Below are 24,543 nucleotides of genomic sequence, written 5' to 3' on the forward strand. Positions count from 1 at the left end.
GAGTTACTAACATAACACAGCAGTGCATTCACTTATTCAGTCACTTTAATTCTAAAACTGTGTATATACTGTATATTCTGTGTATTTATCAACTCATTCTTATTGCCTGTTTATGCCCTGTCCTTATCTTTAACGTCATGCTGCTCTGTTGTATCTTAATTGCCCCTTGGGGATAAATAAAGTCTTTCTGATTCTGATTTAATTTAAAATATGTTAAATTATTGCAGTACAAAAAAAGGAGTTTGTTTTTTGGGTCAAATTGAGGAGCTTTTATTGTTGTTTTGGTTAGAGGAGTATTTGAATATCCCCCCCATTCTGTTCACATATAAAAGCAAAACGTGTCACACATAAGTCTCATCACTTCTGGCCTTTTAAGAAAGCTGGTGAACTTGGTATCATCCAGTTATTAGCCATAACTACCCTTAACTTACACATGCACATGCACTGATAAACACACCACTGTGCAAAACTACATTCCATGTGCAATAACCCAAACAATACAAAACGCTGTTTATTTACATATTTACTTTTCTGTCTCTCTCTCTTTTCTTTTCTTTTTTTTTATATTTGTACATTATATATATATATATATTGTCTAAATACTGTTCATATGTATTTACCCCCCACCGCCATGTTTGCACTGAGTAGGAGATGCATCTGTATAGTGACAATGAAGGCATTCTATTCTATTCATAAAGATCAAAACAAGAAAAAAAAAGAAAAAAGAAAAAAACGAGCATTAAAATAATATGACAGAAAAACATAAAAACTGTTGTATTTACTTATATAATTTTGTGTTTGTGTTGCAATATATAATATAATAAATATATAATATAACAAATATTAAAAGGGAATCTGTGTTATTTCTTTGATTGTGTGGTTGGTCATCTTAACTGTCTGAACTTTTTTTCCCCTTAAATTGATGTGGTTGTGGTAAAAAAAAAAAATAACAGGGAAACTTCCGAGTAGTTCCTGAAGGCAGCGCAGAACTGCCACTCAGTCGCAGAAGTTCGCTATGTCGTGTTGTCCGCCAGGGGGCGCAGTCCGGGAGGTGTGTTGAGGGCGGGGGTGCGGAATCCAAACACGGCACTCCGCTTCTCTCCTCGTACCATGAGCTGAATCTGTCCGGGACAGACCAGGGAAGATGGCGGCCACTGACCATTCCCGGTCCGAAGCTGCCAAGCAGCGACGGCAGGATCAGCTGCAGCGATGGCTGGGCTCAGAGACGGATCAGACGGGTTCGGAGTCCCGGGAAATCTCGAGCGGTTCCGGAACGCGCCGGGCGAAAGTTCGGTTCGCCCAAGGAGCCGTATTTATGGCTGCTTGCTCCGCCGGAGACCGGGAGGAGGTGGCAGCGCTGCTCCGACAGGGAGCTGACATCAACCACGCTAACGTAGACGGACTGACAGCGCTTCACCAGGTAGGAAGTTTTGCCCCTCTAACTGTCAGCAGCTAGTTTTCCTTTCTGCCCGAGCTAATCGCTACAGTTGCTACAACTGTCGCTCATCTAAAGGGAAAAGGGCTCAGCGTTGATCCCTTAATGATCCTCACAGCGAAGAGGACTCACAGGTAAAATGGACCACTAACGTACTTCCAGCCCAGCAGCTCCTGTAATCCATCACTCATTCCTCTGTGCGTTTGTTTTATAAAGTCCGGGAAGAGTTTCTGGCCTGTTTAACACTAGCAAACTTGGTTTATTAGCCCGTTGGGAGGCTGTCTGATCCGCACTGTTGCATTTAGTAAATTACAGGCTTCTTTTTATGGCGTAAAAAAAAGCGAACGAGAGGGCAGCAGACGGTAAAAACCAAAGAGCCTGGTGGACCATTTTTAGACAGTTATGGGCAGGCTTGTGGCATACAGGCCCTGCCGAAGAGTCAGGAAAGTAGTGGGAGAGAGAGTTTCACCGTCCTATCTAAAGGTCTTAAAGCAAAAAAGAAAAGAGGGAGGGCATTATAACTGAAGTTTTCACCCTTACATTTATTATTGCAGTTTTCGTGATTGTTGCGTTCATGAGTCGAAGACAGGCTGGACTTGTTCGGTGCATGTTCAAGTCCTCCTCTTGTCCCTGCTCTTGACTTAAGTCATAACACCCAGGCTCACTCTGGACACCATCACTGTCACACAGGCCCTCGGTGATGCAGCATTTCCTCCACTTTAATGGCACTGTGTGGTAAACACATTGCTGTCTCATCTCATAAAGTGAAAGCAGGGTCAGATGAGTTTTGACCAGGATTCCTGAGAACATACAGAAAAGATCTGCTTCGAAGTCCTCTGGCCTGCGTGCTCATGCAGATGTGGTTTTTCCCTCCCAATTTTGAGGCAGTTTAGTGAATTTGCCCCACCACGGCTGGTTCAGATGAGTCTTCTGGTGGCTCCACATGTCCGACCGGTCACCCAGTGTGGTCACCCTCCTTGCCCTCCATCCCTCTCTCCCCCTATTGCTCATCGGTTGCCTGGAAACTCGAATTAAATATAGGGCCCGCACTCTCCAAACTTTCCATCCTCTTCATCCAAAGCCTTTTCTGTCTTCTCCCTCCTCCTCCTCCTCTTCTTGTTTCTCTTTCTCCTTCCCTTTGCCAGTTCCCCATGGAGGGGACTTTAGGGATTTCGGATGAAGAAATGGAAAACATGCCTCAAACAGCACAAACTGCTGTTGTCAAAGGCGATTTTCACAATGAGTCACTTGATGACCCAGTGAAGGAGTCTGCTGAGAGTATATGTATGTGTGTGTATGGACCGTCGTCACACGCAGGGTGCCAGAAGTACCCACTGTTCATTCATTCAGCTCAGAGCACCCACTCCATTAGTGGGCGACCCCCGCCCCCCCCCGCTCCGGCTGTTACTGAGCCCCATTTTCAGCTCTTACAATGATCACATTTTGGTTTTTTGGTTTTTTCCCCATGCATTACCTGCCTAAATCTCTCATATTATAAAAGGGAAGGAGGAGGCTTTCCCCAGCTTTGTGATTAGTTGATTTAGCCTAAAAGAAAAGCCTCTTAGGTGGCTTAAGACAGGCCTGATGGAGACGTTTCTGTACGTGTTACAGACACTTGGCGCTGTGACGTCCCACAGAAGAACTGCTTCGGTAACGTCACATTTTTTGAGTAAATATCATCTCACCTGCTGACATCAGTGAAATGAGACACCAGTGCAGATTAAACTAATCGTTTTGTTAGTATTCAGTTCAGCTTTGCTTCAGAGTCACAAAAAGATAAATCTCCACCTTTATCAAGTATTTATAGCCATGCCACTGGCTATGTGCCGCATTGGCCCAGGCCGATCTCGGCAACTACGCAGTAGATTGCCACTAAATTTATTATAATGTTTAAATAAACACTGTAGTCCCCAGAGGAGGAATCCGTATGACTTTGCAACCTTCTTCGTGAAGTTAACATTTGTAGTTTTTAGTGAAATGTATTGACAGCTATTTTTTTTTAAAAAAAAGAAAAGTTTTTTTTTAAACTTCATTTGTATTTCAGAGTATTACAGATGTTTACATATATGCAAACTCTGAGAGAGCAGGAGAAACTGTGTTGGCACTGTATCTAAAATATGGACCGTCACTTTTGATTTCACTTATTGATTACTCAGAATCGCTCTCGTTTTGGAGAAGCAGCATCGTCGAAAACTCCTCCAAAGTGAGTCTGCAGCAGCTTGTCTTTGCATACATGCATATATGAGATAAAATACAGAGGAATAGCTTCATTGCCAACAGGTACCCACTAAAAAGATGGCACACCATGATCCCTCTTTTAATAAAGAGTGGTTTCATTGTTTACGATTGAAAACGTTCTCTTCTGTTCAATTTAGCTAGTTTTCAGAGAGGGTGCCAGTTTTAGTTTTAGTGTTCTTTAATTATTCAGAAGCTCAGGGCGGCGATCACAATGCAAACACCTGATTCACAGCCACACATGTGGTTTTTCCAGTAAACACAAAAGTATTTACCAAAGCCTATTCGTGCTGATTTTGTTGACAAAGTTAAATAAGACAAAAACTTCAAAAGTGTAGTTTTTGATTTTATTTTGTTACTTCAAATATTTATTTCCCGCCTAGTTTTAGTCGTAGGCTATAATAGCCGTGGGGCAGCATAATGTCATGATATTTTTCATATCGTACCGATACCGGGACACCAAATATCGATATTATCATCAAATCAATGAAAATGCTCATCTCATGCACCGCCTTCCCGAGATGGTGTTAGCCGAGCAAACTTGCATTAAAGCGACTTTACTGAAAAAATCGTCCAACACTGGACGCACACAGCATGACAAAACCGCATCCTAATTCAAAGTTACACAAGTTAAAATAGGAAAGAAACCTCCTTGCAACTAGAAAATAATTTTTTCACATTCTGCAACCGACTGCAACTTGTGGTGACTAAATGTTTGCTCAGAGCTCGAGGGCGTTGCACGCTCACGACCGCTTTTGATTACGAGACGATTGCGTAGGTCACCTGATAGGAGGCAAATTTTCTGCAAATATTAAATAAAAAATACTCAGAATATAGGAAAATGTTCAAAATTGCCATAATATCACATATTGAGTAAACTATTGTCTTACTTATTATCTTACTTTTGAAGTAGAGACTCACAAACACAGAGCATTACTAATATTTCATAGACAGGTGAATGGAATTATGGAGTGCTGCAAAGTTCAGTCAGTGAACATTTACGCTGCTCTAAATTGACAGTTAAACATTAGTGAATGTGAGCTAATATATCAGTGCATCCCTGTAATTAAAAGACATTCGTAAATTAACTAATAATGCTATTTATAAAGTCAGTGTCTACATCAGTTTTCACCCAAAAATGAAGAATAACAAAAGCATAATCTTATGTTACTCCCTGTCTGATTCTTACACCATCAAAGAGTAGGTACAGACGCTAGTAATATATTTTTAGTTTTTTGTGTTATTAACATTTTATTTATTTGGTCTTCGCACAGATTCTGAGCTACGGCTCATTTCTTTATATTTTGATAGGAAAATGTGAAATTGGTGTAGTGGTAGATACGGAAACATTTGCAAACATGCATGGAAATACATTATACAAGCTAAAAATGAAGCTTGTTCATATTTAATGCCTTTGAAAGTCAGTATTTGGTATGACCATCTTTATTCTTCAACACGGCCTGAACTCTCCTTGGCAAGCTTTCTTATCATTTCTTTGAGTACTCTTCAGGAATTGTTCTCCAGGCTTCTTGAAAGACATTCGATGCTCTTCTTTGGATGTTGGCTGCCTTTTTGAGCTCAAAGCTTCAAATTTGGATCCGTCAATCCATCAGGCGTGAGGAATCGGTGCTGCCACTGATTTTCAGTCCAGTTCCTGTGTAATTTGGCGCATACCTCAGGCTTTTCTCCCCGTTTCCCTTAATTAAAAATGGCTTATTGACAGCCACCGTTCTGATGAGACCAGAGCAAACGGTAGATGGATGAAAGGCCAGATCCATCTTTCTGGTCTCGGCTGGATTCTTTTTTTCCTTATTTCTTAAGGCCATGACTTTAAGAGACTGTCCATTTGCCAGTTTTTTTATTTTTATTTTTTAAAGCTACCCACATCTCCTTTTGTCATCCACTTGTTCTGTTTCCTCAGTGTTTAAGGACACACTGCACACCATGCCGGGAAATGTTGTCGTTAGCTAATAGCTGCCAATTAAAAGTAGTTATTGGTGAAGTTGACTGTTACGTTTAGATTCAAAACTGGTTTATCTCTTGAGTTAGTTTTTGAATGATTCATAGGTCAGAGTTAAGTGGCTTAAAAAACCAAATAAAAACATTCCTCTGAAAACCATCAGCTGAAAATGAGTGAAAAAGCAGCCAAAAAAAACACTTATTCAGTACAAGAACCTTCCATCTGGCTCTTTTTAATAAATATTAACTTAAATCAAAGTAACCTATCATAGCAAAATCCCATGAGGTCCTCGTGGGATTTATCCCGGGACTTGTGTTTGATCACACTTAGATTCTTTGCTCGACCTAGCTTGAGGAAAAGCTGCTAAATAGAATCGCTGTTTCACTTGTGCTGCAAAATGACTGTTTTGGAAAGTACTTGAGGGCTTTTAGCAACCCACTTAGCAGAAAGTCATTACAGCAAGGAGACACAGTAGTCATTGTTTTAGCCCCGCTGCTTTGGTTGAGTTTAACAGATTTTGGAAGAGTCTGGAGTTTTGCCTTTAGCAACGAACTATGGTGAAGTGGGTCAGAGACCTCCTCTACTGTACTGAAACTGTACTCAGACTGGCATCCATTTGTTAATGTCAGAATAAACAGTAAACACTTGTACACGGCAATCAATCATGCGGACGTTTGTCCTCTGGCAGGCCTGCATTGATGAAAACGCTGAGATGGTGCAGTTCCTGGTGGAGAACGGGAGCGACGTCAACAGAGGAGACAACGAGGGCTGGACTCCTCTGCATGCTGCAGCCTCCTGCGGTTTCATCCAGATTGCTAAGTGAGTGTCGACCACCATCACTTTGTCACATCACAGCCGAGTGGTGCTGAGGGATTAGAAAACACAGACGTAAATCAGTGTTAGATAACACACATAAAACTCACACATATTCAGGGTTTTCCCAGGCTCGTGATTGGCCTTCTGGAGAGGGGGTTGACTGCACAATCGGTCGACATACATTTAAGGCTAACAGTCGGTGTTACTTGACTTGAATAAAAATGTATTTTAAACTCAGTGAACCAGTGATCTTCCTTTTGACTGAAGGCCAAAAGCTCATCGGAGGGTGCCAAGAAAACTCGTTTATCCTCCATTCAGGTTTTACCGTTGCTATCTGACAAATGTATCTTTGTTTTTTAAGGTATCTGATAGAACACAGTGCTCATGTTGGAGCAGTGAACAGCGAGGGAGAGCTTCCTCTGGATGTTGCCACCGAAGATGCAATGGAAAGGCTCCTGAAAGCTGAAATTAAAAAACAAGGTAAAAGCAACAAAAACGGGAGAATTGGAACCTCTCCTCTCCACCTTTCTGGTGTCCTCCCTCTAAGTGACTCATAACATGCAGTCACATTAGCTTGTTTGACTATTGTGATTGCTGGGTGCCGTACTCTAGTGCACTTTAGGATGTGGCTCCAGGTACAGTTCAGCTGGACTTGGGCACAGTATCGATTGAGATCCTAGCCTTGAAATGCTTCCTCAGTTTTAAGGTTAAGCACACGAGAAATATGGGCAATTGTACAAGATAACTGCTCCCAATGTGAGCGCACGGGGGCTTGATTCAAGGTTGTCAGTTCTGTTGGGATGTGCACATCCATCTTAATAATTAAAAGACAATATAAACCCTACTTTTGTGTAGAATCAACACAAATGCAAGGTTGCTTGTAATCGGATATTGTGCGTTTCCGTGTTATCTGTATTTTTAGGTCCTTTAATCAGCCAAACCTGCAATCCTGAAACCGAAAATCAAATTTTCAGTGTGATGAGTGATGATGCCAAATTAAAAGAGAACTTTTATGTACAGTCAGTAATCTTACTGAAGTTAGAAGACTGAAAACAAACGTGAGCTCACATGTGTTAGTCAACCGAAGCGATGATGTTGGGAGTATTTCAAGGAATTAACTATACTGATGATTCTACACAGCTTTGGTGCCGGTTGCGTTAGTTTTTCACAAGCAGCAATAATCAGGAAATCATACAGAGCTCAGGCTTCAGTTTTTGTTTTTTTTTTATAAATATGGAGCCTCAGAACTTCATTTTTTCCTTTTTCCTGTTCATTCCAAAAGGAGGCAAAGAAACAAGGACAGCGGCCGTGCACCAAATGTTCTGTGACCTTAATTGTTCTGGACTCCAGGCTTGTGCTTTTATCTCTGTCGAATGTGTGTTAGCTGAGATCCAAATACAACCGGGAGCACAGATGACGTATATGAGATAAATTTACACTCACAAGTATTTATTTTTTTGTGTGTGGGATGCTTTACTTACAGAATTGTCCTGATATTTGTAAACTTTTCGTAAACAAAACTTAAGTTAGAGTACATTAAACCTGCCTTGTAACCCCGATGTCATCACTCATCATAGATCTAAATGGAAGGGGAGTTTTAGATGCTTTGAAGTGCTTCTTAACTCGAGGTTGTCACTGCTTGTCACAGGAATAGACGTGGATACGGCCCGAAAGGAAGAGGAGAGGATCATGCTCCGGGATGCCATGGCGGTGCTGGCAGGAGACGGCACACTCACACCTCACCCAAACACCAAGGCAACGGCTCTACACGTCGCCGCTGCCAAAGGCTACATTGAAGTCCTGAAGTGAGCATAAGTGCACACATAAGAGCAGCTTGTTGACTTTTGTTTAATTTTGTTACCATGCCAAGTCAAACGGCTTTTATTCTTAGCCTTGTTCTCTCCCCCACCTCCACTCCTCCCAACTCCCTCACCTCGCTCAGGGTACTGTTACAGTGCAGGGTGGATGTGGACTGCAGCGACACTGACGGGTGGACGCCTCTGCACGCAGCAGCTCACTGGGGGCAGGAGGAGGTGTGCAGCCTGCTGGTTGACAACATGTGCGATATGGGTGCCGTCAACAATGTGGTGAGGGCACGGCGAACAAGCTTTCCCTCTGCAGTTCAGTCTGTGATTGGAGCTTTAGCATGTGCCATCACTGATCACTGTGGCTGTCCTTGTAGGGACAAACACCTTTAGATGTTGCAGACGAGAACCTCGTGGACGTTCTGGAGGAGCTGCAGAAGAAGCAGAACGCTGTGAGTCTGTCTTCACACACACACACACAAGGCACTGTGACTATCTCACTTGCTCGGACAGACCTGTCATGATTGATGGCGTTCCAGCGGCGAGTGCTCTCTGTGTTTATGTCTGTTTATATTCCTCTTCAGTTACGTAGCGAGAAAGAGAAACAGACTCCTGTTATTGAGCCCATTTCGCATATCCCCATGGTACCAGTCCGCCCACGCAGGTCAGTGCCAGTGTGTTGGTGCGTCCGTATGTTTGTGTATATCTGTGTGTGTGTGTGAGTGTGTACACGCTATGCTGTTCCTCAGCCCAATCCCAGTAATCCTTGATCCAGCTGTTGTCTGCATGCAGGTGTGACAGTCCCAGTGTTCCCATCCCTTCAGCTGTGTTACTTCTACCCACCAACCTGGGTAGATGTAGCAGTCTGTCTCTCAGTTTCATACTGAATATTAATGCTTTCTTTTTAAGTCTGCATCTGATCACCAGTGTTGGGAAGGTTACTTTTAAAATGTATTCCACTACAGATTACAGAATACATGCCCCAAAATGTATTCTGTAACGTATTCCGTTACGTTACTCAATGAGAGTAACGTATTCTGAATACTTTGGATTACTTAATATATTATCATGCTTTTTTACAACTACGTGAATGTACTATTGCTGTGATTTATGACTGTTACTGAAGGTCCGCGGCTCCGAACCGTATTAAAGGGACCTCTGACTAATATGTCGGGCTCCGAGTTGGGCTCGTAGCCGAAAAATAGCTTTACTTCGTTGTCTGGGTCAACTTTGCTAGCGAGAAACAGAGTGAGGCGTTGAAAGGCTGCTCCAACGGAACTTATTGTTTTGGAGGAAAACACGAACACAGCGTCTTAATAGCTTACTTACAACTGGGCTCATCAGACACTCTTCTTGGCTGCAGTGGTTATTATTATATTTACATGCTTCCAGCTCCTGTTTCTGCTCGATGATAACTCGTAGTTTTCCACTCGCCCTTTTCTCCCTCCTCGCGCTCACAGACACATAACGGGTATGGCAGTCCATTCTCCCAGCAGCACGGACTACACTGCCCATGAGGCTACATTCTTTAGAGCATGTAGCATCCTGCTTAGCACAACAACAACAAAAAGCCGCTCTCTCACCCAGGAAACACGCAGAGAAAGAGCGTCACCCTGTAACCATGGCAACCGTAACGCTGCCACCTGGAACAACAGAACGTAGCTGTCAAACAAAACCCAAACAGTCCTGACCCGCGACAATATGAAACAGGAAAGTACCGCCGTGTAATCCATTTATTTCAACAAAGTAACTGTATTCTAAATACCACCTTTTTAAACGGTAACTGTAACAGAATACAGTTACTCATATTTTGTATTTTAAATACGTAACGGCGGTACATGTATTCCGTTACTCCCCAACACTGCTGATCACATTGTAAATGCTAAATCCAGCCTGTTGCAAATGGCAGCTTACAACCAGTGTTGGGTGTAATGCGTTACTAAGTAACGCGTTACTGTAATTAAATTACTTTTCCACTGAAAAAGTAGAGTAACTAATTACTGTTCATTTTTAGGTATTTTAATTACAGTTACTTACAATTTACTTGCGTTACATTGTAAAATAATTAAACTGGCTGAATATCATTATTTAATTTCAATAATTTGTCTTCTAAACGTAGAAGTAAACTCTGCCGCTTTAACATCGTTGCAGTGCAGGTGCACATCATTTCGCGCCAGTTTGCTGCATAGTCGTATTCTAAAGCAGCGGTCCCCAACAATTTTTGCGCCACGGACCGGTATGAATACATTTTCTTTTTTTCGGTACCGGTACTAGTTTTATTTTGTTGTATTTATCCGCGACACCTTAAAGGCCGGTCCATGAAAATATTGTCGGGCATAAACCATACCTGAAAAGACCCAGGAAAACTGAGTAAACGATAAAAACGATAACAAAATAACGCTGAAAACCGATAAAAACCCTGAAAACTATACATTTCACACCTGCGCCTCAACTCTCGCGGCCCGGTACCAAACGACTCACGGACCGGTACCGGTCCGAGGCCCGGGGGTTGGGGACCGCTGTTCTAAAGCGGAAGATGTCGGACTCGGCTGAAGCGAGTGGCTGTTTTATGAAATGGACATATTCCCGTCTCTTCACCTTTCTGAAACAAGCAGACAAGAATATTACAGTAATATGTAAGCTATGTCCTGGGGAGAAAAAACTATCGGCTGCTGTTAATAGCACGAGTAATCTACTGAAGCGCCTGACACGAGAGCATAGACAAACACTTCCGAGTGATCCTTGTTCATCATCCATGGATAACACCGCGGCAACTCCTGCTAAGCAGGCAAAACTTGATTTTACTTCAGCAGCACAGAAAGCGTCTGAAGGTGAGCTTAAAAATGATTGGATAATTAGATAAGTATTTTAAATACAATATTGACTAAGTAATTAGTAATTAATTACTTTTTTAAAGTAACTTACCCAACACTGCTTACAACAAATAATTAAGTCCCCCTAGCAAGACTATATTTGCCATCAAACACTAGAAGGAAAAAATATATTAACAGTAAAATAAAATGGTGGGTGATACGAGTAAATTCCAACATCGCAGTATATGCAGCGTAAAAACTACAGTGAAGGTTGGTGTGCTCGCTCACAGAACATCCGATGTGATGTGCTCATGTAAACAGGGGATCAAGAAAACAGTGTTAAAGATGTATTTCATACATTTAAAGATGGTTGAGATGGTTAGGTAGATGGATTCTTTTTTTCTGTACATGAAAGATTCCAAGAACAAAAACAAACAAAATTACAGATGGAAAAAAAAATGCCAGTGACTTAAAGACATTCAAATAATGCTGTCATATTCCTTCACGTTAGATATTAAAGACTAAACAGTCTTAAATTTGTAGGATCCTCTTTGCTCTTAGTACGAAGGGCCTTCCAGGCCAAAAGGGTGGAACGGAATAGTAGAGCAGTAGATGCACAGGATATGATGTAATGTCAGAAAAAGGTTTTCAAATTTGTGACTTCTCATGCAGCAGTGCAAGCGTTTGCAAGCAGTTGATTAAAAGCTCCACAAAAAAAAGAAAAAATATATACATTTTTTATAACATTTTTTTAACATTAATTTAACCAGGAAACTCTAAAGGTAAACAATGTGTCTTTGGAGAGTGTCCCAAGGTGTCCTGTTGTTATCCCAGCATGTTTCTTTGTGTGCTAACAATATGCAGTAGACAGTAGAAATAAAGGACTTTTTCAAAACTTTGCAAAAACCGGTAGAAGTTGGTCAAGCGGGGTAAAAGAAACAGAAACTGACTAAAGCATAAATATTTCTCTGTAATGTTGAATTGAAAAGTCATGTAGAACTAAGCGAGGATGTTTTAAGTTTTTCAGGTAGTATAAAATGATTGCCCTCTAAGTGTTGTTGACGATATAAACGCATACTTTGTTTCTCCGTGAAAAGATGTCTTATTTTATCTTTGAATGCCATTTTTCACTGTTTCTCCTTCTCGAGTAAAAACAAGTATAATTCAAACACTTTTCAGAGGATGGGTGCTTTGCTGTTGATGTCTTGGTTAATAGGGCCAAATGTGCACGTAAACCATATTATTTACCATTAATATGTAGTGTGGCACTGAGAGACAGCATTTGTTTTTTTGTTCTTTTCACTTCTGTGGCTGCTCCTTAATCTGTGTGAATGATTTCAACGTTTCACTTTAAGGAAACGGCTCGAATTGGTGCAAAGCAATTGGCCACAATTACAAACGAAGCAGAAACGGCGGCACAGAAAATGACCCACTGTTTCACCTACCGAGGTCTTGATTGATGCATGCTCGCTCTAATTGGCTGCACATGGAATGATTACCCTCACTGATCAGCTCCCTGCATGCCACCTGTTGTTCCACCCCCCCCCCCCCCCCCCCACCCCCACCTTGGCCCCGCCCCTGCAGGACTTCTATCTCTCGTATGAGCAGCAAGGAGAAGATCTGCCTCCACGAGCGGGAGAAGCACCCTCCGCCTCCTGCCCTGCAGAGCAGTCCGGCAGAGGACGAGGAGGAGGAGGGCCAGGCGGGACAGAACCAGTCTCAGGGCCAGGCGAAAGCCTCGAGCAGCTCCAGCTCAGAGGAGGAGAGCGAGTCTGAGAGCGATGCAGAGTCAGGTGAGAGAAGCTGTTTCTGCTTTGAAGTACCTGCTGGCTGTGTTTATAGTTCAGAGTTATTGTTATTGATTAATCCTAATGACCTTTGCGCTCATACAAAGAAGGCAAAAGAGCATTTTTAATAACCTTTGCACTCTTGCAGAGAAAGCGAAAAAGCGAGAAATCATAAACAACTTGAACAACAAGCGCAACACCACCAATCTGCTTCCTACCTCCATGTCAACAAGCACCACTGCGAGCCAAGTGAAAAGGGTAAACGGGAAAAAGACTTGGAGCACATGAGATGCATGTACGGCTGTGTGACAGCAAGGCAGGATAATAAAAATGTTGACTGTGTGTGTAGCAGGAATTAAGCAAGCCTCCAGTCACTGAAGCCCCGGGGTCATGGAGAACATCTCTGAGGAAGGCGGACAGCTCTGTGACTCTGGGCTCAGCTGGGCTATCTGACCCCAGCCAGGACACCAGCAGACCTCCAGAGTCCGGCCTCGGCATGAGCCGCTCTGCCTCCAGCCCCCGCCTCAGCTCTGAGGCTGACACCAAGGTACGCAGGCGCTCGCGTGATTCATAGGTTTATACACTCATGAAACCACAGTCGTACTTCTATAAATCTAGCTTGACAGGCCAAATAAAGGCTTCTTTACTGCCTCCATTCACTGAGTCACATAAATAAATGACAAACTGATCTCTTCCCCCTCGCGCTCAGGAGCCAAGGCTTGCTCGAGTGCCGCCCAATCCAACACGGAGACTCTTCAGTATTCCAGATAACACTGCTGACAACTCCAACAGGTGGGCCTCAACTCTCATACACGTCCGCGTTTGTGAAGCCAGAATCCGAATCCCTGCATATGTCCCCTTGTCACCCTGTGTGTGTGTGTGTGTGTCTCTCTCTCAGTTGGCTAAGCCGTAGCTCCTCTTACACCCGACGCTTCAATAGTCAGTCAGGAAATGATCTCACTAGCTCCACCCCGTCTTTGCTTCACAGGTCAGTCATGCTGCTCACTGCCCGTCTAACTCTGCTGTTTGTGTGTAATTGTCACTGTCCCCTAACGGCAAACGCTAATTTGTGCGCGGCTGTGAAAGGTGCCTTTGAGTTTCCAATGGGTTCTGTCTTGTTTCCAGCTCATCTTATGGAAAGAGACTGGATGACCCCACCGTGACCTCAGCTAGCACAGGAACGAGCTCTGCTGGACTCGGCCGCCTTAATAGTGTCTTGGCTCAGAGGTATTTTTCATTTTACACTGCATGTACGATTTTTTTTATTTTTTTTCCTTTGGACCAATATGAGTCACCTTTCATCTTTCTTTCTACGAAAAGACTTCCTCAGGAACAGACGGAAAAGAAGGATCAACCAGCCATTACCACCTCCAACTCTCAGAGCACGACCGCAGGCGAACAGGAAGCCAAGCAGAGGCGCAAGTGAGTGATAAGCGTGTCTTTGAGGATGTCGAAGGGCGCGACTTTGTTGCTAAACTTGCGTTTCGGCTAATGTAGGTCCTACCTGACACCAGTGCGGGATGAGGAGGCAGAGGCGCAGAGGAAAGCTCGCTCCCGACATGCACGGCAATCCCGCCGCTCCACTCAGGTGGGGATACTTGCTCAGATGTTCGCCCTACTGATAGAGGCTGTGTCAGTTTGGCGCTTGACTGTGTTTTCTTTCACCTCAAGGGGGTAACGCTAACAGATCTGCAGGAGGCAGAGAAGACCATACAGACCATGAAGACGGACAACAAAGGGAGAGAAAAGGAAGAGGAGAAGGAGAAAGAAGCAAAGCAGAAGAAGGGCGAGGAAGGGGTGAGAGCCGGCACTTTAGAGGCCTGTTGACTGCTGTCCTTATGTAACACCATGTGACGTCACAAAGTAGGGGATGCTGTGTTTACAGGAATTGAGCTGGAGGTCTCGTATTGCCAGCCTGCAGAAGTCAGACCTGCTGGGCCTCACACAACCTGCTGGCACACCTAGACCTCAGACCTCTGACAGAAGAGGTAGGCTGCCGCCCTTGTTGCTTGTTTGGGTTTTTGTTTTCACATTTCCTTCGCTCATCAGTGTGTGGTTTTTGCTCGCAAACATTAGTTTGGTCTTAAAAGGCTGCTGTCTGGCTTTGTTCCAGATGTGGAGGCCAACACAGGGGAGAGCGAGACAGAGCGATGGGCCAGGGAGCGCAATGAGAGGAGGCAAATTCAAGCCAGGAGGAAGGCACAGAGGACCGGGGAGGTAAATTCTGCTTATTAATCTGAAAAATGAAATGCAGGATGGATATGCTCATAAGAAGAGACAAATTTGGCGAGAGAAAATAGAAAACGAAGATGTGTACGATGAGGAGGAATAAGGGGAAAACTTGACTTTAGGGTTTTATGACGAAGGAGCACAACGCATCACACTGAAGGGAAAAACAGTCAGGCACTCTAATATTCACTAGAGAGCTAAAACTCTTAAAGTGCCTTTAGCTGGCCAAAAACCTTTTAGTTTTCAAGTGAAAAGATTTTTTTTGGCGCTCTGTTTATTTTTCTGGTAAGAATCTAATGTTAGCTTTGCATTAGTAAGTTATTGCATTTGGCTAAACAAGTTACAAACATGGTAACATTTCTCCTGGCTTTGTGAATTATTCACATTCAAGTCTAATAAAAAATGCAGACTATCAAATTGATTTCGCTTAACTGTTTACCCCTTGAAAGCCTACTAGAGATAACTCTCGAAGCTCTTCTCTGAACCGAGCAGGTCGTCATACTTCAGCTTATGTAACAAAATGACTGGGTTTGCATCAAAAGCCATTAAGGATACAGGGAGGTCGTCTTTGTAGGAAAAGAGTTAACTCACAGAAATGTAGTAGACACAAATTTATATCTGATTATTGGACTGCTCAATGACAAAATGCTTGCATTGCAGCTAAACATACAGTACTGTGCATAAGTCTTGAGCCACCCCTAACTCTTTTGGGTTTCACTTCCAATGAGCCATCCAATAGTCCTCCAGACTTTCTGAAAGTCTTCCAAAGTTTTGCTTTGGACATTGGCTTATTTTTCACTCATTCAAGTCCAGTCCAGTCCTTGTACCTGACCATGTTGAAAGGAATGTTATTGTTTGTTGATTTCCAAAGAGCTACTGGTTCAAACCTTGGCATAGGTCAGTACTGTGTGAAGTGTGTTCTTTTTTTTAAAAAAAAAATAGCAGAAATTGGTCAGTAAATTGATGCCATTTATTTACCATTTTCCTACCAACATATAAAGAAATCGGGGGTGGCTTAAGACTTTTGCACAGTACTGTAATATTTCTGCTCATGCGTCTCATCTTAACCACCTTTAACTCCCGTCCGTCTCTGTTTTTTGGTTCGGGAGCTTGCGTGTTGGTGTTGGTTGTGTACTCCAGTAGTGTGTCCCACCACACGGCAGCCTTTAGGCATTTCCCAGTGTTTTGCAAAAAACGGAGACGGAGTGCAACACAAAGTTAGTAGATTGTTGTGGGCCAATGTCTGTAAGAACCTATTGTTCTGTCTGTGTCGTCTGCAGGGTGAAGACAATGATCCCAGTGGAGAGGAAGAGTTTTCCACCAGTGGGCTCAATTCACAGGTCTGCGTGAACTCTTGTTTGTGATCTCATTAGAATGTAACTTAAGAAAAGAGCTGTAAGGTATTTGCTTTCCCCCCCTCTTGTTTACAGACAGACCAACGTTTGAGTTCCAGGTATGAATCCCACTTTTGATTGATCTGAATTTTCTCCATTCACAGTGTGGATGACCTTTTTGTTTTCATATAACCAGGTCGGACTCATCCTATAGCGACCGTACACGGGGAGGAGGATCTGAGACGAAGGACTTTAAGAAGGTGAACCGACAGCAAATGTATCGCTGTTGAGATCATGCGATACATTTGCCTTATTTGTCCTAACTCTTCATTGCGTGCGTGTGGGTGTGTGTGTGTGTGTGTGTGTGGGTGTGTGTGTGTGTGTGTGTGTGTGTGTGTGTGGGTGTGTGTGGTGTGGTGTTTGTCAGTTGTTTGAGGAGGTTTCCAGACAAAACAGCCAGCTCCAGTCACAGCTCCAGGACACTCAGAGGAGTGTCACTCAGACCAGGTTGGATCTGGAAAAGGCCACGCAGGTGACAACAAATACACACAAAAAGTCAAACAGAAACTGTTCTTGTCGTCTTTCACCACGCAGAGTCAAAGCAAGAAGCTCATAGTGGTGGAACTAGTAGGGCAGGTTCTTTGTTACTGCTTATGATTTTTTTTCAACCTCATTTCAAATACTATTGCTAAATATAGAAACCCATATAATGTTCCCTTTGTTTTAAGCCTTCGACTGCATTTGAATCCTGGTTTCATACCTTCTGCATATTATTATTATTTTTTTTTTTGTATTCTCCAATGGGAGTGTATTGTACAGTCAGTGATCCGTAGGCAACCCTTCAAATTCTCTACCCAGATGAGGGAAAAGTGAGACCGCTACTAGATTAAAAAGGTTCTTAGAATTTGGATATTTTTAATTTTTATTTATTTAGTAATTTTTTTTTTACATTTTTTTTCCCTAATTAAAATTGATCTATATAGCACCAATTGACAACTATGGTTTTTGTTTTGTAAATTTAAAGTCCTTAAAATATTAGACAGAGAGCCCCCATTGATGAGCCCTTGTGATTAGGGTCTTGGCAACAGTGGGATGGAAGAACTTTCTTTTAACAGCAAGAGAAGTCCAGCAGAATCAGTCTACCATGACTGGTCGATGAAAGGAGAGCATAGAGGGGGAAAAACAGTGCAAAACACAAACTACAGGAGAGAGAAGACAAATGTTAATGGCAGTAGTGATGTGTAGTCCAGCAGCCTGAACCTACGAGAGAGTTCTGTTCATGTTCACCTAATCCTGTCGCAACTTTAAGTTTTCTGAAAAAAAAGTAATCTGTCTCCTGAACTTAAACTGGGAGCTGGTTCCACAGGTGCGGTGCCTGAATGCTGAAGGCTCTGCCTCTTATTCTACTTTTGAAAACTCTAGTAAATCACTTGTAAGCCTGCACTGTGACAGTTAAATGCTCTGTGCGGGGCCAGATCCTCAGGACGTGTAAGGAAGCAGAATTCAAATACAATTCTGGATTGCTACTACTAGCAGTGAGCTCCCAGTTTCACATGCAGGCTTATTGTGTCCATGGTTCCAGGGTGTACCTTTTTGATGTCTTTTTGCATACAGGCCTGCATGTGATCATGTAAAAATACCAGTGCGGGTTATGTAAACGTGGTTTATTGTATTCAACAGAGACAGGAGCGTCTGACTGACTGTTCAGCCCTGCTGGAGCGGGAGAGGAAGGTAATGCATCCCTTGCTAATGATGTTACTTGCTGTGTTTTCGCTTCATCTGCCACACTACAGCCACTCTTGCTGTCTGTTGACGCTTTCTATTCTCTACTCACTCAAACCACTTCCTCGCTTGTTTTCGCTCAACTTTTGTGCTCCTTCTACGTCACTCTCTCTTTTTCTCTCTCTACCTGCTCCCCACCCTCCCATGTCGTATTTTCCCCGGCGCCAGGATCGAAGGATGTTGGAGCGGCGAATGGCGGAGCTGGAGGAGGAGCTAAAGGTGAGAAGATGTTGAGAACGAGTCTTATCATGCCCACGGGCACTTTTGCATGCTTCTGCTCGATTAGCTTGGCTTTCGCTTGTGCTGTCCAGCAGTGTGGTGAGAGCACAAGGTAGAGAGCTGTTTTGCACCGTGTCCAGGTGGTGTGACGAGGGTGGTGTCTGTTGGAGCCAATTTCTTCATTTAGTTGCTTAGCAACTTGAGGCATCTTATGTCTCTGCGGTCTCCATTGTGACTCTGAACAGAATGAGTTATTTTGTTGCCTTCTCGAAAGATAATAAACTTCTGTGTAACAGCAGACAAATGATTAAGCATGGCTTTTAACAGAATAGTTCTATTTATAAATCAATAACTAAAAATGATAAAAGCTAAATGGTTCAGTAAGGTAAAAAAAAGCAAAGCTCATCGTGTCACCCACTCTAAAACATCAAATAAACAAGATGATATTTAGTTTTGTAACCTGACTGAGGCAGGCTCGCTGCTTCCCTGTATATCCAGTGTTTAGTTATGTGCAATATATAAAAAAAGTACTGGGCCACCTACACATTACCTACATAGCTGCTGGGCCATGAAAGCACACAGTTTTTTGTGCTGATGTTAATGCCAGCGGAGGTTTGGAGCTCTGCAGTTATTTAGTCTGCAGACGGGTTTATGACTCGGCAACTTTGTGGCTAAAACTTCCACTTTCTAGTAATTCCACTTACAGGTTGCTGTGGAATATTTAGAAAAGAAGAAGGGGCACAAGAGACTGTTGCAACAGTTACATCTTATTACAGTATCACACTCAAATTCAATGAGCTCTTTAGATCCAGGTTTGAATCTATTGTCTTTTTTTTTCGTTCTCTGCTATCAAGTTGGTTTATTAGTTCCACTTCTGATATTCAAAGCCTCAGTGAACTGTAGACGGAGCAACATGTAACATGTTAAATGCTTAGTTTATCCACACCTGATATATATATATCACACATCTGATGGCTTGGAGGCTAAGGCAGCAATTTATAATCAACCCTTTGGTTTAAAAGGAGTTGTTGACTTATTAATAACCAGCCTATCAACAGGATGTCAATTCTCTGTACTGTTAATGTAAAAGTAGAAATACTAAATGGCACTGTTATCTATATCAGCCTTTTTGTTCCCTGTAGTTAATCAGACAAACAAAGCACACATAACTACACTGATAGCTGTTACTTTACTTTAGGAAGTGCTGTTTACTGGTTCTTTATATTGAGCTTGCTGATTTAGAAGTTAATGGCAAAGTCATTAATGATGTGGTTTAGTTTCATGTGCTGATTTTGCTGCAGTGGGTCACAGTGCCTGCTGGAAAAAACTGCAAAAGCTATACTCGAATAAATTTAGGCTCCTCTCCTCTTCAAGGTGTTGTGTACGGCCAAACAGCTCCCAGGGCCTTTGTTTTTGTTGTTGTTTGCTTTTTTTGTTTTTCAAAATCACTTCTTGGATATCTCATTTCAACCACGTTTTCATCTGTGATGGAAAGCCTTGACAAAATGGCAATCCTACAACTTTAAATTCATTTTATGGGAAGAGGATGAAGCTGCAGAAAGCAAAAATCTGGCAAGTTGGGCTGGTTGTTGGGCAGAGGCCAAAATAAATAAGCCTTCAATGCACTGTGAGGCAGCACATGAGGGCAGAGGTCCTCTCTCCAACACCTCAGGATGTTACAGCGGAACTTTATGCTGACAACCCGACCATGGGGGACAAATTCACTGCTCAGCCCATGAATGTCAAAAAATAAAGCTCTAGCTTTCTTCCATTTGTGCTCCTGACCTCAGGCATTGCCTTTGGGCTTAGACACTGTGGACTTCAGAGCCAGAGACCCAGTTCTGATCCCTCGACGTGAAAGTGAGGTCAGCTTGACTTCCAGAGAGGGAGCGAGAGAGAAATGTAAAAATAGCAGGACGGTGAGATGGAGATGACCTTGTAGGGGAGATTGGACAAATTTATATTGTGCATAGTTTTTGGCTCTACAGTGCAGATTAACACATTCGCCTAATGCGAATCTGCGGTTCAAGACTGGGAGGAGATGGAAAACCCTGGGAAGGTTGTGCCAGGAAGGAAGGGCATCCGACGTCAAATCTGTGCAGATCCATCTGCCGCTGCGACTCCTGGGAAAGAAGCTTTATGGGTTTTGCTTCAGAGTCACAAACCTGTTGACTGCATTAATCTCTTAACATCCAACAGCTCATTGATCCAGTAATGTGACCACGACAAATGTAAAATAAAAGCTGCATTTATATTGTGTAAAGAATTTGTTTTAAAGTGAGTTTAATCTTTACCACCAGGTTTTGGTTGACCTGAAGGCAGACAACCAGCGCCTTAAAGATGAAAATGGAGCACTCATCCGTGTCATCAGCAAACTCTCCAAATAGATGCAGGGAGAGAGAGTGACATGAAGAGCAGGGATCCCCCCGCCTCCCTCCACCCACCTATCCATCCATCACTCCCTGCCATACATTCCTCCCAGTGCCAAAGAGAGAGCGAGAGAGAGAGAAGGGGAGAGAAGCAGCAGAAAGTCCTTCGTACATGAGCACTACAGCATGACTTGGATTGTGGTGCTTCTATGCGAACAGCTGGAGTGTCTTTTGTGTGCCTTAATGCCGGATAGTCACAGCAAAGACCCCGTGGCTGCGGCCAGAGGCTTCCACAGTAGCATCATGAGACCCGACAACAGCCAGAACACTCTGTGTCTGGTGCAACACGCAAAACTGTGTGTCATGGTGAGCGCCAACGCACTCCTGTGCACTCCTATCCGTACTTCCTCGATGCACACAAGACAGTCTGGGCCTTAAAGTTCCCAGTTAGTATTTATTTTTGTGAACACATCTCACAACACACATTCACAATTTATTTTTATTTCATCCCCCCCAATCCCCTCATCCTACTCGCAGTCCAAATGTAATGTGTTGTCAGGCAAGAAAGATTTCGGTGCATCCTACCTTTTTTTTTTTTTTTCTTTCTTTTTTCTTGTTTAAACATTCAGCGTCATCCTGACAACGGGAGTCATCCGTGAAGGTCTGTTGGGTTGTTGTCTTTCCATGTGCAAGTGTTTGAAGCCACCTACCTCTCCACCTATGCACTTCCCCACATCATTTTTATATTTTTGTGACCACAGATACACTCCATGCTCTTAAAAACAAAAAAAGAAAAGCACACACACAAAAACTGACCGGTCGGTCGACCGCAGCACTTTATTCTCTGCAAAGCGCTAAAGATCTGCGAGGCTTTGCCCGTCCTCCAGACAGAAAACGTTTCAGTTTACCACCTCACGACTGCTTGCCTTTAAGCAAGTAGAGTTAGAAATTACCAATGGGTGAATATCAGAGGTCATTGCACATCCTATTATGCTATGAGTGGTTTTTGGTTGTCATTGGATTAAATATTTTCATAATTTTTCGGCATCAATTCCTCTGACAAAGGAGCATGGTTATGTACAGTCTGTGTATAAATGTTAGCCTTGAACAATACCCCTTTGAAGTAAAATTCCATGTAGCCTTGCTTCACATGTTGGTTTTCTAATATATTAAATGGATGTCTGCACCCTAATAAAAGTGTGTTTGTAGCAAATGCTTGGTTATTATCCACCTCTGTTCAAGCAGACTGTCTTATCAGTGTACACAACACTCAGTTCCCAGATGGATTCCTGCCTCTTTTGTAACTCTAGTCATTGAGTGGCTCACTTTTATGTTTTGCGGTCACCTGTTTGTTTGCGTTTAGCTCTGTTTTCCCACACTATACTGTATCATCCATGTGCACGGTGTCTGTTAGTCTGTCTGCTGGTAGCCAGATGTCCTCTGTCACTGGGGGGAAAAAGAGAGAAACTGAACAGCTGTAACACACCAAGAGGCCTAAAAGAGGAAACAGTCCAACACAGATGTATTTAAAGTATGTTTGTGCTGCTGCATTAATCTGCTTCTGCTCCCAGGTGGACAATACATCAAGAGCTACTTGACATGATAGAAGCTGGTGTCATTACATATGCTGGAGTGCTCAGACATATGGGTGAAGCTGTGCGAGTCCCAGTGTTTCTTTCCCACTTGCAGTAAAGTGTAGTTAACACGAGCCATCCATCTGTTTGTCTCATCTGAGAGTAGAAAGATGGACCACTGTCCTGCAGGCTAGAACCTCTGACAACAAGCTGAGCTCCTAATAAGGAAGGGCAGGCTGGCTGAGGCGCTCTCTCTAAATATCCCTCAGGTCTGAGAAAGAGAGAGGAAGGGAACTGGGGAGGAAGAGGGAAGCGGATGGATTGCAGCCTTATATGGACAAAGCACTGCTTTTCCCAGGGTTTGTGGCTCTGACCCCCGGCATGATGCCAGATGCTGCACGGGCAGCTCCCTGGCGCCACCGAGAGGTGCGAGTAATGCAATGCTGCATGTCAGCTGACGGTCAATAATTGATTTGATTTTTATTTCTATAGTTTGTTTTCTGGACTCGGCAATAAAAATAAATCTGAGACAATGCTTTTGTAATCGGGGAAGTAAAGCCAAGATCAACATCAAATAAAACAGGCAACAGACCAAAATTTTCAGGTTGATTGTTTGGCCATTTTCTCTCAGTAACTGGTTAACTGGATATTTTGGCAGCATACACTTTAAGACCCAAACCGAATTGGCAACAGCTTTATGGTGGCTTCGGTATTCCAAATCTTACTTTGGATTCACTTTTAGTGTGCAAGCGTGACTGACCTGACCCTAACAGACTGACCTGTATACAGAGAATATGTTTCTAACTAAAGATTTTCTCCTGTAAATCAATGAATCCATTGAGTCATCAATTATAAGCACATAAATTTGGGGCTCGCAAAACACACACTGTCTCCAAACCGAATCAGTAGATGTGGCGACACCCTGACTATCAGTCCCAAGATAGTTGAGCTTGTTGAAACACAGCAGACCTCTGGCACATCTTCATCTTTTCCAAGGTGCACACAGAGAATAAATCTGCAGAGATTAAACACTTGTGGCGCAGAGAATAACTTATGGCTCATAAACCCGATGCAGATAAGAAGTTAAAGCTGTTCCTGTGGAACGTGAATGACGCACCAGCACATACTCAAGAGTGCGGAGCAGAAATCTTGAGATGGGCCGTTACATGAGGATACCTGGACAGAACTGAGGGCATCAATCCCGCAACTGCCAGGAGGAATGGGAAGAGCAGATTCAGAGACTTTTAGATTAGAAAAACTCCTTCAGTGGGACCTGTGCAGCACTATGCAGATCAATCGGCATTCACCAAAGAACATCAGAGCCGACAGCTCCAGCATCATCTCCTCTGTTTGTTAAATGACTGCTGATGTCAAAAATCTGAAGTTGTGTGACTTGCCAAATCAAAACGCATCGTTTACCTCTTTATCTGAATCAGTCACGGCAGCAGGGAGGGGCAAATTCACAGGTCTGGACACTGGGTTGACACTACTGGGGATATCTGCAAGAGGTCACCCAGCCCAGAACAATACACTGTAGAGTTCTTTCTATGATTTATCTAAGTTGAGCTTTATGATAAAAACTGATGCAGTGACATTTCAACAAATAGGCTTGCCATTAAATAACTGGCACATAATTTGTTTCATGGACATCTATGGCTTTATTTCTTTTTGTATGTAGATTGGATGGGTTGCTACCACATCTGGTAAGAATTTCATGTCCATAGCACCTTTTGAAATATACTTACTTGGAAAAAAAAAAGGTGTTCAATGCGTGTTTGTGCGTGAGTAGGGCGTTTTATTAGAGTGATGTTAGACCCCAAGAAACTAATGTTATATTTCTGCTCATTTATTCCACAAACTGAAACTAAAGTTTTTTTTTATGCGTTAGTGAATAAAAGCAAAGTAACAGCAGGATGTGACTCAAGCTGCCCACTTGCTCTGATGTCCTGGTGTCCTCACACGGTACAAACGAAACAGGGACACTCATAAAAGTGTTGTCCTAGAGCCAGCGATCAAAAACTTCACAGGATACCTCGTATTTAGCCTTACACTCTATTTGAGAGGTTCAATGTATGTGGCTGGTACTGACAGAGGACTGGCGCTTTTCTAGTCTTACTGCCCAAACAAAGGACTTCAGACTACAAGCTATTTTAAGCACGCATTCATAGAGCCCTACGTTTTATCT

General features: G+C 43.0%; 1 protein-coding gene across 3 annotated transcripts; it reads left to right on the plus strand.

Moving 5' to 3' along the window:
• Nucleotides 1-1,061: 1,061 nt before the first annotated feature.
• Nucleotides 1,062-21,967, plus strand: LOC146627990 (protein phosphatase 1 regulatory subunit 12A). 3 transcript variants are annotated; one of them, XM_085359265.1, is made up of 25 exons: nucleotides 1,062-1,420; nucleotides 6,319-6,449; nucleotides 6,808-6,926; nucleotides 8,095-8,251; nucleotides 8,389-8,533; nucleotides 8,629-8,703; nucleotides 8,836-8,915; nucleotides 12,649-12,857; nucleotides 13,000-13,109; nucleotides 13,201-13,398; nucleotides 13,561-13,643; nucleotides 13,750-13,839; nucleotides 13,977-14,078; nucleotides 14,172-14,273; nucleotides 14,349-14,439; nucleotides 14,523-14,648; nucleotides 14,719-14,839; nucleotides 14,965-15,068; nucleotides 16,361-16,420; nucleotides 16,511-16,533; nucleotides 16,611-16,674; nucleotides 16,842-16,946; nucleotides 18,095-18,145; nucleotides 18,365-18,415; nucleotides 20,716-21,967. In XM_085359265.1, exons 1-25 carry the CDS (start codon nucleotides 1,145-1,147, stop codon nucleotides 20,800-20,802), a joined length of 2,760 nt encoding a protein of 919 aa, XP_085215391.1. In that variant the 5' UTR covers nucleotides 1,062-1,144; the 3' UTR covers nucleotides 20,803-21,967. The 3 variants fall into 3 exon arrangements, with proteins under 3 accessions (XP_085215391.1, XP_085215392.1, XP_085215393.1); XM_085359266.1 differs by having other exon boundaries at nucleotides 14,737-14,839; XM_085359267.1 differs by having other exon boundaries at nucleotides 13,204-13,398; nucleotides 14,737-14,839.
• Nucleotides 21,968-24,543: the final 2,576 nt, after the last annotated feature.

The sequence above is a fragment of the Diplotaxodon limnothrissa genome, linkage group LG7 (assembly GCF_057381915.1).
Source record: "Diplotaxodon limnothrissa isolate DT_005_m linkage group LG7, D_limnothrissa_male_GT1.1, whole genome shotgun sequence".
Classification (NCBI taxonomy): Eukaryota; Metazoa; Chordata; class Actinopteri; order Cichliformes; family Cichlidae; genus Diplotaxodon; species Diplotaxodon limnothrissa.

Bases quoted from the DNA above. Each gene is read 5' to 3' on its own strand.
- LOC146627990 (XM_085359265.1), top strand. From the start codon at position 1,145: ATGGCGGCCACTGACCATTCCCGGTCCGAAGCTGCCAAGCAGCGACGG. The intron at 8,704-8,835 runs GTGAGTCTGTCT...ATTCCTCTTCAG, and splicing joins TGCAGAAGAAGCAGAACGCT to TTACGTAGCGAGAAAGAGAA. The intron at 14,079-14,171 runs GTATTTTTCATT...TTCTACGAAAAG, and splicing joins AATAGTGTCTTGGCTCAGAG to ACTTCCTCAGGAACAGACGG.